The sequence below is a fragment of the Lissotriton vulgaris genome, chromosome 1_1 (genome assembly GCF_964263255.1).
Source record: "Lissotriton vulgaris chromosome 1_1, aLisVul1.2, whole genome shotgun sequence".
Lineage (NCBI taxonomy): Eukaryota > Metazoa > Chordata > Amphibia > Caudata > Salamandridae > Lissotriton > Lissotriton vulgaris.
The window spans coordinates 401,633,366-401,650,753 of record NC_141685.1 but is presented as its reverse complement, the minus strand read 5'-3'; the positions used below and the strand labels follow the sequence as shown (position 1 = coordinate 401,650,753).

Genomic DNA, 17,388 nt, shown 5'->3' with positions numbered 1-17,388 from the left:
GTCATTGACAAAATTGTTTGCCTGTTGCATAGTGCCTCGCCAAATAATAAAAACATCATCGATGTATCGCCAATACTTCATGACATTGCTATCCCAGCTGATTGTATGATCCACCTTGAGGACATGTTCCTCCCACCAGCCCACGTGGAGCCCCGTGTAGCTGGGGGAAAAACATCCCCCCATTGCAACCCCCCTCAATTGTTTGTAGACCGTGTTGTTGAATAAAAAGACATTGTTATTCAAACATTTATCAATCATCGCAACAAGTATTTTGTTGAGTTGGTAAAATTCAATGGGGCGTTGTCCCAAATAATGCTTAATTGCTCTAATGCCATCAACATGGGAAATGCTGGTATACAGCGTGGCTATGTCCATTGTTATGAGCAATAGGTCATCTGACCAGGTGCATTCATTGAGCAGGTATAGGAATTCCGTTGTATCCTTAATATAGGCTGGTAGAGAGTCAACAAATTCTTGCAGATAAAAGTCAATATATTTCAATGTATTTTCGAAAGTGCTGTTGATTGTCGACACAATGGGCCGGCCCGGCACCGGTGTCTGTTGCTTGTGCACCTTCGGAATAAAATATATGTTGGGTAATACTGGATGCTCTTTGTGCAGAAATTTCAGTTCATCTTTAGAAATCAATCCGTCACGTTTCCACTGGTAAAGATCTTTTTGGTAGGACTGCTGTATCTGTTTAGCGGTTTTCATGTTTAATTTTGGCATAACAGTGTTCATCATTAAGATGGCGATTTGCCTCTTCGATATAATCATTTTTTCCCCTTAGCACTATATTCCCACCCTTATCAGATTGGTTGATGACGATAGTGTGGTCATTCTTTAATTTGCGCATTAGGTTGGTGTATGGCCTCATTTTTGCGTTGGGTGGTTTGTGCTGTTTCATAGTTCTTATTTGGAGTTTTTTCAGTTCATCAGTTAGCCTGTCCGCATAAATATCTATAGCGTCCCGTGGCATACTGGGATTAAATGTAGACTGAGACTTAAAAGGACTATTGTATGTGCGGTCAAGGTCAATTCCTTCAGTGTCACCAATAGTCTGTGTGTTTATGGGGTTGTCATCCTCCGTATATATATATATATATATATATATATATATATATATATACATTGTATATATAGGACTGAGGAGTTTTGCAAACTTGGTTTGCTACACAATCCAGTAGGATAGACTATTGACCACTCTGGTGCTGTCACTGTTAGATCCTTCGGGTAACACTCCAGCATTTTGGGGGAGGGGCGCGCCTAGACTCCAGCGCATTGGTGTATTCATGTGTATTTGCACAGCAGGGCAGATGTTGCTGCCTGGATGGTGGATCAGAGTACAAATACAAACAGAGTAGAACATAACAGAATAATAAAACAATCTATGCAAGATTGAGAAGGAAAGGCACTATTCATACATTTTGGTCATAAAGTGTTTTGCCATAATTTGATTTGTCAGTGTCTTGCTGTAGAGGAGCAAAGAAGGGATTGTTGAATCTCTTCCACGTGCTAGTAAAAGGTTAATTCAGTTATAGTTTTCAAAGTGGAAAGCACAGTTGAAATGTTCTTCTAGTGGTAAGTAGTCCTCCCAAAGCAACAAGTGGTTTTAAATGTTTGCAGGTTTTTGTAGGTGAATAGTGTCCCTGTATGCAATGCCGCTGACTTTGATGTGGGACTGAGACTATAGTGGGAGTGAATTACGGTCGGTGTCACAGAGGGCCACTTCAAATGTATTTTTCCTCTGGCCACATGACCACAAAGTAGAACACTGATTTGAGTTGGGTGCAATTTCTATTATAACACCTGCTAGCTTTGAGTTGCTTCTTTAGATATGTAAAACCTCAGTGCCTGGATAACAGATTGGAATTATTCAGTGCGAATGAGAGGTTTGATCATTTGTGAAATATGGGCTGATCTCGCCCTTTTTAATCTTTTCCCATATGTGTGCTTTTAAGAGCTTGGTGTGAGAGTGACACTTGTCTGAGGGTACTATGGTGGCCAAGATTCGCAAGTGAAAGTGAGAGTGAGAGTGAGTGGGTATCTACATACTGTAGCCTATGCATTGCATCCACAGACACCATAAGGTAAAGTTAGGTGTATTCCACCTGTTCCTGAATAGCGATTTAATTTTACACTCATTTGAGCCTCTAGTGACTCACGTAGAAATCTTTACAGGAGAATAAATGCCCTGTAGGACTCAGTAATCACAAGAAATCTTCAGGGACGTATGGATGTGAACTAATCCGGGAGACTTTTCTGCGAGTCCCTTGCATGAGAACGAAATGGCAAGAAGTGCCCCAAGGTCACCATTGTACAAACATGCTAAGAGATAGAGTGTAAAGAAACATTCATGCATCCCTGCCAATGAGAAAAGTCACACATCCTCCATTGGAGGGCTGCCATCTCTGTGCTGCTTCGAGGTCTGGGACCGGATTTATAAATGCATTGTTGATGTTGTGTGTAGTATTTGGACACATGTTTCATAACAGAGAGAAAGGAGTTTCGAATCTGGTCTGAGGTCTAGACTATGGATCTGAGGTTATCTCACTGATGAGCGGGAAGCTCTTTGGCTCTGGTGGTCTTTGATTTGAGTGGGCTGACAGCAGTGGAGGGTCTGTAGTCCTCAGTGTACTTTCCTGGAAGTGCTTCACCAAAGCATACGTTTTTGTTCACTGAGGTTCACAATCAAGATTAGAGGTTCTAATCCGAATTAATTGACCAATATGAACGGATGTCTGAATGAACATTTAGCAGTATTGGTTCCGAAGCCTGAGAATAATGGAAATCCTTCTTCCTGGAGGGGGTGGGTTAGGCAAGGTTACCCAGTTGTAAATAATTAGGATATGGCTATGCATTATTAGTTTTGTCTTTTTCAAAATGTATTTTTGCCGGCAAAATAAGGGAATGATTCATTTTTCATTTGTGAAGGTCGTAGAGGAAAACGTGATTCCACCTGAAGTCACTAAAGAAAGAGCTGAAGGGAATAGTGGAGTGACATTTAAGCCCTCAGTTTCACAACCCACTTCCAAATTGCCATGTATAAGGTCAACAAAGGTTTTGTAAATGCCAATTGGATGATGGAATCTCCCCTGGCAGCACTTACCGAATTTCAGGAAGGAGTGGCAGTACTTGATGGCCAATTTCAGAATGGCCAGGCAGTGAGGCAGGATGCTGGTGGGTTTCTAGTCGGGCCCTCAAGCTAGTTTAGGAGATTACTGGGGCTGTCACCAGGCAACCAGATCTGCAGCGTACGGCGGGGAGGTAACCCCGGTCACTCCTTGAACAAAGATCTTGGTCTCGTCCACCTTGACTCTGGGGTCACACTGCAATCCGTACGATTACCTTTCCTGTGGTGTGCTCGCATCTTGTGGAAAAAGGAGAATCCCGGGGAGTCCCTCACCCGTACAACACAGTACAAGTGATGGAATACCCTTGGTTCGTGTGCACATCTTGAAGATGCTCCTAAGGATTGCATCTGTCTGACACTGTGAAGAATACCTGAAATCCCCACCCACAGCGCTTTATTGTTATGTAGATAATGTGAGACCCGAATGGCAGAACCCTATAGTGTGGCTCGCAAGCAGCGAGCCATACTATGATCAGCCATGGAATGGTGCAAGAAACACCTGAGCCCCACTAAACACAAGGGAAGTTTAATCTAAAATTCATGCAGGAGAGACAGATGGAAAACAGCTGAGTTCCATAGTGGTGAACATGTGAGGCCGGTTATGCGGACAGGCAAGCCGGCTTAAGCCTTGGAAGCTGAAGGAGGAGAGTGTTTGTTCAAGACAATTCTGAGATGCACCCATAATAGTGGGCCAGCGGCTGGTGTGGAAAGTGGATCCATTATCCAAGGAGTCAGGTTAGGCCTCCAATGTTTTGGTGAAGCTGGGTTCAAAATCATTCCTCATGCCTAGTCCCAGTGGCAGCTACAGTGTGTGATCTCGTGTGCCGCAGAGGCAGTCCATTACTTCAGTCTTTTGGCCGGGTAATACCAGGACTCCTGACTGCTGATATAGCACTGAGTCCTCACCCCGACCCAACCTGGATAAGGGAAGATTCCAGCTTGTGGTCTTGGCATTGCAGGAGCTGGGAGGCAAAGGATGCTAGACTCTGGGTTCAAATTTAGAATAGAATAATAACCCCTTAACACGGGGGACAGCTGAACATATGAATCTGTGTTAAGCAAAAAGGCCACAAGATTCGCTAGCATTTATTGAATGTTTTAGGCATGGAATCTCAGCCCAGGTCATGCCAGTTGCGCAACATGTTGCCCTTGGGGCCCACTGCCTTTATAGGCTCCTCCCAGATTATAGATGGGTGGCAAGGGCCGACCTAGTTTACGGTACAGGACATAGTGCTAATGGGTGTCTATTACTCTGACATGTCGGAGCCTTCTCACACCCTAACTTTCTTGTAGGTATGTGGCATCCGTCTACAGCCATATTGGAACAGAGATTCTCCCCAACTGCTGTGTAGCCTCTTCAGCGTATCGTAAGCTAGAGCGCTGCATGGCGATGTACCGAAGAGGCCCTTCTCATTCTCCTGTATATTTGTGATCTCCTTTCATAGAGTGCAGTCCAGTAGGTGCCATAGGCGCCAGCTGCAAAGTGAGTGATTGGGCTGACAGCAGCATTGGCCTGCAAGGTGGGCAAGTCGATGTGTCCCTGCAGGATGGTCGGGGATATAAAAGTGGTGGGCACCCCAGATTATCATTGCACAGAAGGGTGGTAGTGTAAAGGCTTCCACTCTGGGGTGTGCTGTGCCAAAGATTGAGACTTCTGCTTTTAGAGTAAGTTGAGTTGGACGAACTTGTAGGTTCCATCTAAGCAGATATGTGAATATTCTAAGCTAATTTTCAGATACTTTTCTTAAAGTTAACCTCTTAAAGTTAATTCTCTCCAAACCTCTGTAGTAGCCAACATGTACGCCCCATTCTTCAATGGACGAATGGTTATTGGTAATTCCAATGCATTCAACCTGCATTCAACCGTGTGAACGATGTAGGCAGAACTTATGTCATGAAATGGCTGGGAAAGTTCATAGAGTAATTGGTTTTAAATATACATGACCTCAGTTTTCATGTTTGAAGCTTGCTTAGTGTATTTAGATAATCATGGTTACAGTAGTGTCTCTTCTCTTTCAGTGATCCTTATGTTGTAGCATTCAGGTCGGTCACACTACCTACACATCCAGCCACCGACGAGTATTCAAGAGGAGAGACCCTATGTGCGGGCTTTTGTATTTGGCAAGATGACGATAAGAAAACCAGGGTAAGCTCTCCGAATGTACATTGTATTGTAACTCGTATAGGTTTTGTCATTTGTTACAGTAAATAAAGTGCAACCGAAGTGGGAGCTCATTTCTACTTGAGGGAACACTGGTTTACTGCCATACTTGACAACGACGCCCAGATCACTGTTAAAGCCATGCAGCTGTTAAATGTTTTTGTGCGTGTTGTCTCCCAGGGCCCATTCGGCATAGTATTCTTATTCACTTCTGTTCCAGCTGGGCAGATACTGCCTCACATTCCAATGCACTGCCTCCCTCAGTAGGAACATCTTCATAGGCCGTGCTGCCTCTCATACACACAGGTTTCTGCCTGACATGACCCAGTACCACCATGATATACAAAACATGACCATCCTATGCCATGGTTGGTTAACATTTACCTATCACAGCCTCGTATTCCACACAATGTCATCGTGCATCCAGTAATGTCATGATATGCAAATGTATGAAAAGCAGTGACACAGCCTCCCCATTAATGCCAGATCATGCTCTCGTATGCCATAAAGTGCACCTACATGGCAAGTAGTGATGTATACCAGGCAGTTCTATCAAACAGCAATCCGTGCTATCATGTTCCCATTCCTTTCAAGGAGGGAAGTGTTATGGTGATCAGTGTCCTCATATGCCCAGTTAAGGCATATGTCAAAAGATGCTCAGTGATTTTATATGACTGAGAAAGACAATCATAAGCCAAGTAATTCCATGTCGGTACTTGGCCCGTGAGGCCATCGGCCCTTCTGAAGTTTGAAAGCTTTATTAAACAGATTCACTTGTAGGACGGCTTGCATGTGAAAGTGATAACAAATCAGTACAGCATCATTACCAGTGGAGCAAATTATATTTGCTACATTTGCAAGAAATATATAGTTCCGCGAGGTGAACAATGGTGAGACAAAGGCCATCGTTGAATCTGACTCATAACAACACTAAGGTTTAAAAATGTTGAAGAAATAAGAATGGTGTTAATGGAGGGTAGAGACGAGGGGTGAACTGCGTCCTATCTTAAACAGAGTATAAAACAATAACACAACCGTAACGTTAATAGTATAAAAATGCAGGCATTAACATGGATACATTCATATGAAATGAAAAATCACAATAAGCAGAAACCAAATTCAAACCACTTGTTTATGGGAAGTAAAAATTCCTAATCAGCCATTTTTTTTATTAAGCTAGAATTATCAAGAAAATCTCTGTGTTGTGTGAAACCATCGATGTAATCTTCTGGGAAGCACTGTCATCTTTTGCGCGCCACTGTCACACTTTCACATCGTATGCCAAGCATAAAATGTTTAACAATTCCACTACTTGCCCAGTGATGTTTTCATATGCCAAGCAAGTGCCACGACATGCCTATTAAAGCAATGATAAGCTCGGTAAGGCAATCATGTGGCGATATTGTATGTTATGTTACGTATATTATGGGCACCATGCCACATACACCCCAACACATACAAGTACACATGCACACATATTCAGACAGATGCATACAAATACTAGCATGTGCGTATAACCTCTACACATACTTTACTACTTGCCTTTTCCATTGCACCTTTTCTGTGGCATCGAATTTGAGAGTGGCAGCCTTGGACGACAGGGGTGTCCTGGAGCAACAGGCTAACTGGGCTCAGGAGACCATAGTGTTGTGCAACACATAAGTGGGTAGACCCACCACTGCTACCAAAAGGGCAGATTGGCATGACACTCTGCACACTTCAGTGGTAGAGGAGTCATTTAATGCTGTCTGCACAATCTCCAAGTCATTTCGGGCTCCTCTTTTTGATGTTCCTACTCTCATAAGTGAACGGCAGACAGGCCTAACACTTTCCTCTGGAGCTGGTCATTGCCTAAAGGTGATGCCTCGTTCTTCTTGGCATCTAGTGACTGTTTAGTTTTCGTATACTTGGCAGCACAATTGCTGTCTGTTGCAAGAGGTATTAATAGCTTACAGTGGGCTTAGAGCTCAGCTTTTGCTTACCATTGATTGGCTACAATGTCACTTTCCTTTGTTTATGTTGTAGTATAATATTGGAAGCAGGCATCTCCTGGGATGAGAGATAGTTTGTTCACAAACAACCCTGTAGCACCTTGCAGGCGTGGCCGGCACAGGTAAGAGTCGGGGGCGGGGTGGGGCAAGGGAAGTCGACAGACGACGGGATAGGTATAATAAAATTAAGAAATTATTAAAACAACTTACCTTGTGCTAACCACATCACCGATGCGGCGAACGTAAGGTAAAATGTATTTCTTTTATTTTACTTATCCCGTCGTCTGTCAACTCCACCCCACCGCTCTTACCTGTGCCGGCTGCGCCTGGCACCTTTGTGACCAGGTACGACAGCTCAACTGAACAACAGTTTCAGTAACCACAAGTATGGAACTCAATGACTTAGGAATGTACACTCATAAAACATTCCATGTAAAGTAAAGTCTCAGCATATCTTCTCTCTTCATACACAGAAACAATTATCTATTGCATACATATAGGATACACACAACCACAGGGCAACGAGCTCCACACTAATACACACTCCAACACAAAACTAGGCATGCACCACAAGAATAACACCTGGACATACAAACACACCACACTTAAGACACATAAAGACAGTGCTGAATCAATGTTATCAAGTGTAAACAAACTGATCAGTATGTGCAGTTTATTACATACAAAGTCTTTTGCCACATACGTGTCTTTCCGCAGGTGATTCAGTTCTGCTGAAGAATTACTAGCAGGACTAGCAGCCTCATTACTAGCAGGCGAGATCCTGCTAACCTGATCATTTAAGAAACTCCTTCACCCCACAGTACATTAAAAGTCAACATCCTTCATGAATTACCAACTGCTGCACACTTCAGCTGTGGTCTCCATTTCTTTGCAAACCTGACATTTTTTAAACAAGGTTACTCGCCTCAAGTCCCATATTTTCCATTGATCAGCCTTAGCCAATTTCCTCCTAGAGCTGCTACCCAGAATAGCATTTTAAATGTTATGTTATGTTATGTTATGTTAAATTAAATTTATTAAGCGCACGTACGCCCGTAGGCTTCATGGCGCTGTTGGAAGATTTGCAGAGACATAACATATAACAGAGAGAGGCAGAAATTAACTATGGGTAGGCTTGCCTAAAAAGCCAAGTTTTGAAAGCCTGTCTGAAAGCCAGCAGGTCTTCATGAAGTCTCAGTGTCAGTGGCAGAGAGTTCCCCAGGGAGGAGGCCAAGAAGTGAAAAGAACCGCCTCCCTGGCGTTGTTTCCTAATACGAGGCACCACTAACAAGTTCTTTTGACCTGAGCGAAGAGCACGAGAGGGGGTGTAGCTAACAAGCAGGCTGCTAATGAATACAGGGCCCTTACCTTGTAGAGCCCTAAAGATAATGCATCCAGCTTTAAATGTTGCTCTCTGCGCTACTGGCAACCAGTGGAGACTGGCCAGACCTGGCCTGATGGACTGCCATTTGGGAATCTTACAAATCAGCCTGGCCGCTTGGTTCTGAACCAGTTGAAGTCTCTTGAGCTGCCCAGCTGGAAGACCTAAATACAAACTGTTGGAATAGTCCAAGCGGGACAGCACAAGGGCGATGATAACTTGGATCAGAGCAGGGTGAGTTAATAGGTGGGCAATCTTCTTGATCTTACGAAGTTGAAAGAAACTTGAAGATACCACAGTCCCTACCTGGCTTTTAAGCGAAAGATCTTCGTTAAAAGTGACCCCTAAGCTTTTTACTGTTTGGGACTTGGCTGGAGGATTTCCCATTTCTGGAGGCCAAAAATGTGGCCCCCAGTACAGTTCACTCTTCCCAGGCAAAATCAATTCAGTTTTGCCTGGGTTGAGTTTCAGGTGATTTAGGCTCATCCATCTCTGAATGTGGACCATGGCCTCCCGAAATTCGGTGGCAGCACCAGGGGAGTCCAGACGGAAGATCAGTTGCAGATCATCTGCATAGTTAAAAATTAAAGCTCTGAACTTTCTTAATGAAAACAACAGGGGTCGTAAATACAAATTAAATAAAAGTGGGGACAGGGACGATCCCTGAGGGACTCCGCATTCATTTTTAATTTTAGGGGCTGTAAAGGTTCCTAATCTCACTGCCTGGGTGCGATCCAAGATAAATGACTTCAGCCATCTCAAGGCCGAGCCTCTAAGGCCCGCCTGTTCGACACGGTCGACCAAGATGGTGTGGTCGACCCTGTCGAACGCGGCCGACAGGTCAAGAAGTACTAGTGCTTGATGAATGTCCTTGTCCGCGTTGCATCTAAGTACATTCTGGACCGCCAATGTCCCCATCTCGGTAGAATGCCCCGGTCGAAACCCGGCTTGATTGGGTTCTAGATATCCAGTGGTTTCAACGAAGCTAGAGAGACAGCTAGCAGCATGTGCCTCCAGGATCTTTGAAAGGAATGGCAGCAAGGATATCGGACGATAATTTGATGGATCATGAGGATCCAAGCCAGGTTTTTTAATCAAGGGAATGAGTAGAGCGTGTTTAAACCCTACAGGTACCTTTCCCTGATCAAGTGAGTCATTAAGCAGAGGAAGGATCCCCTGAGGGATGGAATGCCCTCTTTCTGTGAAGATGTAGGGTGGGCAGATGTCGTCGGGTGAGCCAGACTTGACACGTGCCAGGAGAGCAGAAAATGTTTTAGAGTCTATGGCAGGGAAGGCATCTAATGTAGCGGGATTATTAAAAATATCATCCAAAGGAGATGATATAGGAGAACTTGCAATGTTGCGTTTTATAGTTACAATTTTCTCTCTGAAGTATTCATTCAGAGAGTCACACAACTTCTGGGTGGGAGCTATTGAGGGAGCTGTCCTATCATAATAATAATAATATAAAGTTTGTAGAGCGCACAGTAACGCCATCACGGCGTGTCCCCGCGCTGACACTGTCCAAGAAATCGTTACAAAAAACAGGGGTTGACCCAGTACAGTCAAAGGACCCGGGTATTCAATAGTATAGACAACAGTTGGTCCTTGACACAATTATGAACATTGAAATATTTCTAGTATTCGTTGAATCTTTCTTCTTTAGAAAAGACTGAATCTTATGTCGTTAGAACAAAAAGTGATAATCGCCCATCTATACACAATATCTTACAGTAAGTGCCAAAAGAAAAACCTTCAGAACTGAGGAAAATTCAATCCAATCAGGTCAATCTATTTAATGTACAATATACCAAAATTTCAAAAATCAACACATCTGGATACATATATTTACAATAGCAATAAAACATTAGATATGTTCTGTTTCAAAGGAAAACGTGCACAGAGAAAGAGTAAAGAATGTGCTCAAGTGAATGATCAGAATGATCGGAAGAACATAGTGTGAATTATTTATATACAATAAGAATGAGCCTGCCCTGGATTATGCTTGTAAAAAATGTACTTCTTTTTTACTCGCTTGTAAAATATATACAATTCCGCAGTCCTTAGTTTGCACAATTGGCAAAGGGATTATGGGAAAAGGGGGGCACGGGACAGGGGTCAATAGGTGCAGGCTCCCAAGGGGGGGGGGGGGGGGGAATGTCGTCGACGTTTCGACCCAAACAAATAACGGGTGGTTTTAAATCCTCAACAACGGGTCTTCATCAGGACGTGATGATGGGGGAAGGGGTAGGCTTTCAAAGTGCACGTCGATTAAGAATTAATTTCTTGGGGCACCCTTTAGTGGTGCATCAGTGTCGGTGCGACGTTTGGTCCGCACTCACAGTTAGGTAGTTCCCAACTAATTACCACCGCGTTGGTTCGGTGATGTTCCCCAATAAAATAAGGAAAACTTGACTACACCAGGGGCCGGTGTAGCATTCCTAAACGCGAAGCACAGCGGAAAGCCGGGCGACAGTACCGAGCAGAGGATTTCTCGAACAGCACTTGAACATAGCGATACCGGCCCCTGGTGTAGTCAAGTTTTCCTTATTTTATTGGGGAACATCACCGAACCAACGCGGTGGTAATTAGTTGGGAACTACCTAACTGTGAGTGCGGACCAAACGTCGCACCAACACTGATGCACCACTAAAGGGTGCCCCAAGAAATTAATTCTTAATCGACGTGCACTTTGAAAGCCTACCCCTTCCCCCATCATCACGTCCTGATGAAGACCCGTTGTTGAGGATTTAAAACCACCCGTTATTTGTTTGGGTCGAAACGTCGACGACATTCCCCCCCCCCTTGGGAGCCTGCACCTATTGACCCCTGTCCCGTGCCCCCCTTTTCCCATAATCCCTTTGCCAATTGTGCAAACTAAGGACTGCGGAATTGTATATATTTTACAAGCGAGTAAAAAAGAAGTACATTTTTTACAAGCATAATCCAGGGCAGGCTCATTCTTATTGTATATAAATAATTCACACTATGTTCTTCCGATCATTCTGATCATTCACTTGAGCACATTCTTTACTCTTTCTCTGTGCACGTTTTCCTTTGAAACAGAACATATCTAATGTTTTATTGCTATTGTAAATATATGTATCCAGATGTGTTGATTTTTGAAATTTTGGTATATTGTACATTAAATAGATTGACCTGATTGGATTGAATTTTCCTCAGTTCTGAAGGTTTTTCTTTTGGCACTTACTGTAAGATATTGTGTATAGATGGGCGATTATCACTTTTTGTTCTAACGACATAAGATTCAGTCTTTTCTAAAGAAGAAAGATTCAACGAATACTAGAAATATTTCAATGTTCATAATTGTGTCAAGGACCAACTGTTGTCTATACTACTGTCCAAGAAATCAGCATACAGACTACCCGGATTTATGAGGAGTATAGATGAGTTTTGAGCAGGGCTCTAAACCGCGTTTCGCTGCTCTCCAGTCTCAGTGCACAGGGGAGTTTGTTCCACTGTTGGGCTGCTTGGAGTGCGAATGAGCGTCCACCCATTCTAGCCTTCTTAATTCTAGGTACTGTCAGCAGTCCGGCGCCCTCTGATCGTAGGGACCTAGTTGGTTCGTATTTGCTGATTAAATCCTTGAGGTAAGTTGGTGATCTGTCCCAGATGATACGGTGACAGAAGAGGAGGCACTTATATCGCACACGCTTCTTTACAGGTAGCCAATGGAGCGCATCCAGCGCCATTTTCGAGTTGGCTCTCCTGGGTCTTCTTAGCACCAGTCTGGCGGCGGAGTTCTGTATGACTTGTAGGCGACCTATGCTGCCTTCGGTAGCCCCTAGGAATAAGATGTTGCCATAGTCTAATCGCGAGGTCACTAGTGCCTGCGTTAGTGTTCTTCTGGCCGATAAAGGGAGGAGGTCTAAAGTTTTGTTTAGAGTCTTCAGTACTCCGAAACATTTGCCTACAAGACGCCTGATATGGCCATCATAAGAGAGGGCAGGGTTCATCCAGATCCCTAAATTATTTGCCTCCTGACATGGTATAGGGGTAGGACCCAGACATGAAGGCCACCACTCATCCGACCAGTTTTCCCTTTTTCCCCCTACCACCAACACCTCTGTTTTAGAGCCATTAAGTTTTAAACAGTGGGCGTCCATCCATTCTGCTAGGGCCTGCATACAGGCTTTGAAGTTGTGAGGGGTGTTGGAGGAGTTCTGTGATAGGGAGATGAGCAGCTGGGTGTCGTCAGCGTACGACACCAGTTCCACCCCATAGGAATGTACAACTTTCGCTAGTGAGGCCATATATAGGTTAAAAAGAGTAGGGCTTAGGGCTGAGCCCTGAGGCACTCCCTGTTCTAATGACATCTCCACTGATCGACAAGTCCCTTGCTGTACTTGGAAGCATCTTTCTGTCAGAAATGATTGTAGCCAGCCCAGCGCAGGACCAATGACCCCGGCTTCTTGCAGACACCGTAGCAAGATGGAATGTGCTACGGTGTCAAAAGCCGCGCTAAGGTCAAGCATAATCAAGGCCATAGTATGACCTGCATCTGCCCCTGCTCTTAAGGTCTCAGTAGCTCTAAGGAGGGCTGTCTCCGTGGAGTAGCCCGCCCTGAAACCTGATTGTGAAGGATGGAGTGCATTCCATTTTTCCAGGTGTTCTGTGAGCTGAGCGTTGACCACCTTCTCAGCCACCTTTGCCACGTATGGCAATAGGGAAATGGGTCTGAGGTTATCCAGAACCTCCAGGCTTATTGTTGGTTTTTTCCTAATAGGCAATACTATGGCCTTCTTCCACTCCATCGGTACCCGTTGAGTGGAAAAGGAGGTTTGTAGGACATGTCTAATGTGAGGTTCCAGGGCTGTTAGGCCCTCTGAGAATACCCAGGCCGGGCCGGATCATTAGGGGACCCAGACTTCACACTTCGACATATCTTTGTTAGTTTATCAGCTGCGGGGACATTGAAATCTCGTAGTGAGGACTCTGGGGCTGTCGATGGACTGTCTGCTATGAAGTCTGAACCCTTTTCTGGTTGCTGAGAGAAGGAGGCGTAGATCTTTTTGACTTTATTAGAGAAGAAATCTGCAATTTTGTTGCAGCCCTCCGTGGAGGTATTCGTAGGGGTATTAGAGCTAGAAACTAGAGAGATTTCTTTATAAATCCTTAACCGTTCTCGTGAGGAGCATTCAGCATCCTCGATCCGCGTCTGAAAGTATTTAGCTTTTGCTCTACGCACCGCGTACTGATAGCTTCGGTGGGCTGAGCTATAGCTGGTTTTGGCTTGTACAGTCGGGTTCCTTCTCCAGGTCCTTTCAAGCTTTTTGCAGTTCGATTTTAGTTGCTGTAGTTCTGTAGTGAACCAAGGGGCAGTGCGCTGTCTGCCCTCTTTGGTTTTACCCTTGCACATGGGGGCTATCTCGTCTAAGGTGGTGGTAACAAGTAGATTAAAATCCTTGTTCGCCTGTTCACTGTCCGTGGGCTGGGGGGGTAGTGCTTTCTGAATTACGTTTATAAAGTTATCATCATCGCAGAGCTCATTAACTATATTAAATACATCTTTAGTTTTATTGGAAGAGGTTAACATTTTTTGGGAAAAGTAATTGGTTTTGTGTTGGTGCAGGATTTTTTGGAACTCCTTCCTAGCAGCGCAATACACTTTTCTGTCTTGTGGGGAGTAATTTTGTCTCCATTTCCGTTCCTTTTGTCGTACCCCTAATTTAAGATTTTTCAGTTCTTGGGTAAACCATTTGTGGGCATCATTCCCTCTAATGCTAGAGACCAGTACCAGGGGGGCTGAGAGGTCAGCTGCGTGGCGTAGCCAGTTTGACAGCGCTCTCTCACCAGTGTCCAGGTCATCGTGCGGCAAAGGTACAGATTTACTTAGAACATCAATGAATCCCGGGAGGTCCATAGATTTCCATTTACGGAATTCTTTGCCCATGCATGGTCTGGACTTGACATTCCCTGGTATTTCTAATGTGAAATGAATAACAAAATGATCCGACCATATGCATGGACTAATAACAGGGTTAGGTAGTGGTAGGTTGTGCGTCCAGATTTGGTCAAGGCTGTGACCTTTATGGTGGGTAGATGAGTGAATGTGCTGGCTTAAATTAAGATCTGTGAGCAGGTCTTTTAGTTCAGCAGCTTGGGTGTCTGTGTCTATGCTGTCGAACCAGTAGTTTAGATCCCCAATTAGGATGGTTTTAGAGTAGCTGACTACGTATGAGGCCAACTGCTCAGCCAGAAGAGATGGATACTTGGCCATGTATTGGGGAGGGCGGTATATCAGCACCAGGATGAGGGCCCCACTTTCAGTGTCAAGCTTGATCACCAGGTTCTCGGTGTCCGGAAGGGTCAGAGAGAGTAATTCCCTAAAATGGAGGGATTTCAGGATAATAGCTGCTACGCCACCTCCCGCCTTCCCGGATGTGCGATTGGCTGTCAAAATATAATATTCTGAGGGAAGTGCTACAAGAATATCGGGAAGGGAGTAAGGGGTTAACCAAGTTTCAGCAAGTAAAAGGATGTCAGGTTTTGCCTCCTTCAGGAATAGAAAAATTTCAATTTGGTTTTTAACGAAGGACCGGGTGTTGAGGTAATAACAGCGCAAGCTGTGCGTTACAGTGGGTGCAGGTCGAAGCTCAGAAGTAGGTGGTAAAACAGGCTGAGCGTCGTTCACTGGGGAGGGGGGGGGGGGGGGGAGAGAGTCCTAGCCGTTGAATGCGTGTCAATATATGTGGAGATAGAGAGTACTGGCAAGAACCGTGGGGTGTATGAGGACGCAGGCTTAGAAGTTCCAAAGACGAGTACTTCATAAATTGGCCAGGGGGGGTGGGCCTGGGTCCCGGTCGGCCGCGGACGAGCGCAGACGGGCTTAACTCAGGCGCAACTCCGGCGCGCCTTCGTCGCGCCCGCTGCGCTCGTCTGCTGCGCTGACACATAATGGCCCGTTTAAGTAGGGGCGGAACTCGGGGGGTGTGGCGATGATGACACTGGCCTCGCCTCACCCGAGCAACCCAGCCCAAGATGGCGCCCCCGGCCGCTGAGAGTCCGCCGATGCGATCAGCGCTCAGCTGGCTGCCGGTGCACTCAGGAGGAGTGAGCAGGTAAGCGTCCAGGAATCCGGGGAGAATGAGAAGCAAGAATGTCCGAAGGTTAAAAGCGCGCCTCTGCGCTTTGTGCAGCGGAGCGCTAGTTAAAATCAGCGTCTCTTCCTGTAAAGTACGTATTGCAGCTTCCTCAGCTACAGGCGTGGACCCCCTGCCACAGGGTCACCAGCCTGCTATAGCCGCGAGTTGGAGAATTCAGCACTCCTAAGTAGGGGTGGAACTCGGGGGTGTGGCGATGATGACACTGGCCTCGCCTCACCCGAGCAACCCAGCCCAAGATGGCGCCCCCGGCCGCTGAGAGCCCGCCGATGCGATCAGCGCTCAGCCGGCTGCCGGTGCACTCAGGAGGAGTGAGCAGGTAAGCGTCCAGGAATCCGGGGAGAATGAGAAGCAAGAATGTCCGAAGGTTAAAAGCGCGCCTCTGCGCTTTGTGCAGCGGAGCGCTAGTTAAAATCAGCGTCTCTTCCTGTAAAGTACGTATTGCAGCTTCCTCAGCTACAGGCATGGACCCCCTGCCACAGGGTCACCAGCCTGCTATTGCCGCGAGTTGGAGAATTCAGCACTCCTAAGTAGGGGCGGAACTCGGGGGGTGTGGCGATGATGACACTGGCCTCGCCTCACCCGAGCAACCCAGCCCAAGATGGCGCCCCCGGACGCTAAATGTAGAGAGCTCTTGACTCAAATTGTCAGGTTTAACCTTGGCCCAATCTGCGCCATGAATTATAAGTGCAGTGTCCACCTCATTCGCCAAACCACTGTTCCTTTTGGGTAAACTGTCCACATCCACCCTGGCACCGTCTCAGTCCTGGTAAATCTTCCCCTCATCATTTCAAACAGTGACTTTCTAGTCATGAGTTTGTTGTGCAATGTGCCCATAACATTTCCCTTAAAGCCTCTTTGAATATTCAGCTCAGAAGTCACTGCCACTTTAGTTGAGCTGTGCTGTCTGGTCATGAGGGCGCCACAGGGTTGTTGTGAATAATGTAGCTTTAATCCCACCTTGTTTCCAAATTGTTGTAGTATAAAATTCGGTATCTCCAGGGATTATAGTTTGTTTATTCACAACAATCCTATAGCACCTTCATGACCAGACACCACAGCTCAACTGAACCAGCGTGCCAATAACCAAGTATGAACCTCAATGACATTGGGATGTACATACATAAAATAGTCCATGTAAATTAAAGCTACAAGAGGCTGCTTCTTATTGTAGTGTCCGCCAAGTTTCCTTCCTCTTTTTATGTTTGCCCCTCCCCTGGAGCATGGATGCATTACTGTGTATATTCCCGGCTTGCTTTATGCGGACCTACTTTTTTCTTTGATGTTAAGTAGTCTACAAGAGTGTGTGTGTTGTCCAGCTTTTTCCCTAGTGTACTTCTCTTCGCCGAATGACCTGGATATGCATTGCGCTGCCATAGCGAAGGGAGGGTGTCTCTCTGAGGGGAGAACACAAGGGCCACGTAATCCCTGTGTTGTCTGTGCCTGTGCGGAGGAAGAAGGTGCCAGACAACCCTCCTCCAAACCAACCACATTCTCCTCTTCCCTACTCCACTTTACACCCAACGAGCCGTGCCATCTTCTCTTTCGAAAAGCCAACTATTTTGATTTTATTTTTGCTTTGCAATGACACCTCTGAC

The 17,388-nt window shown here is 45.5% G+C and overlaps 1 protein-coding gene across 14 annotated transcripts in view; it reads left to right on the top strand.

Annotated features, from left to right (window-relative positions):
* Positions 1-17,388, top strand: part of ACOT11 (acyl-CoA thioesterase 11) — a 791,760-nt gene that overhangs the window by 757,954 nt on the left and 16,418 nt on the right. For all 14 annotated transcript variants that reach the window (XM_086952551.1, XM_086952558.1, XM_086952565.1 and 11 more), the window contains one exon: positions 5,153-5,279. In XM_086952551.1, the coding sequence (XP_086808677.1) occupies positions 5,153-5,279 (127 nt within the window). The remainder of the gene's footprint in view (positions 1-5,152; positions 5,280-17,388) is intronic.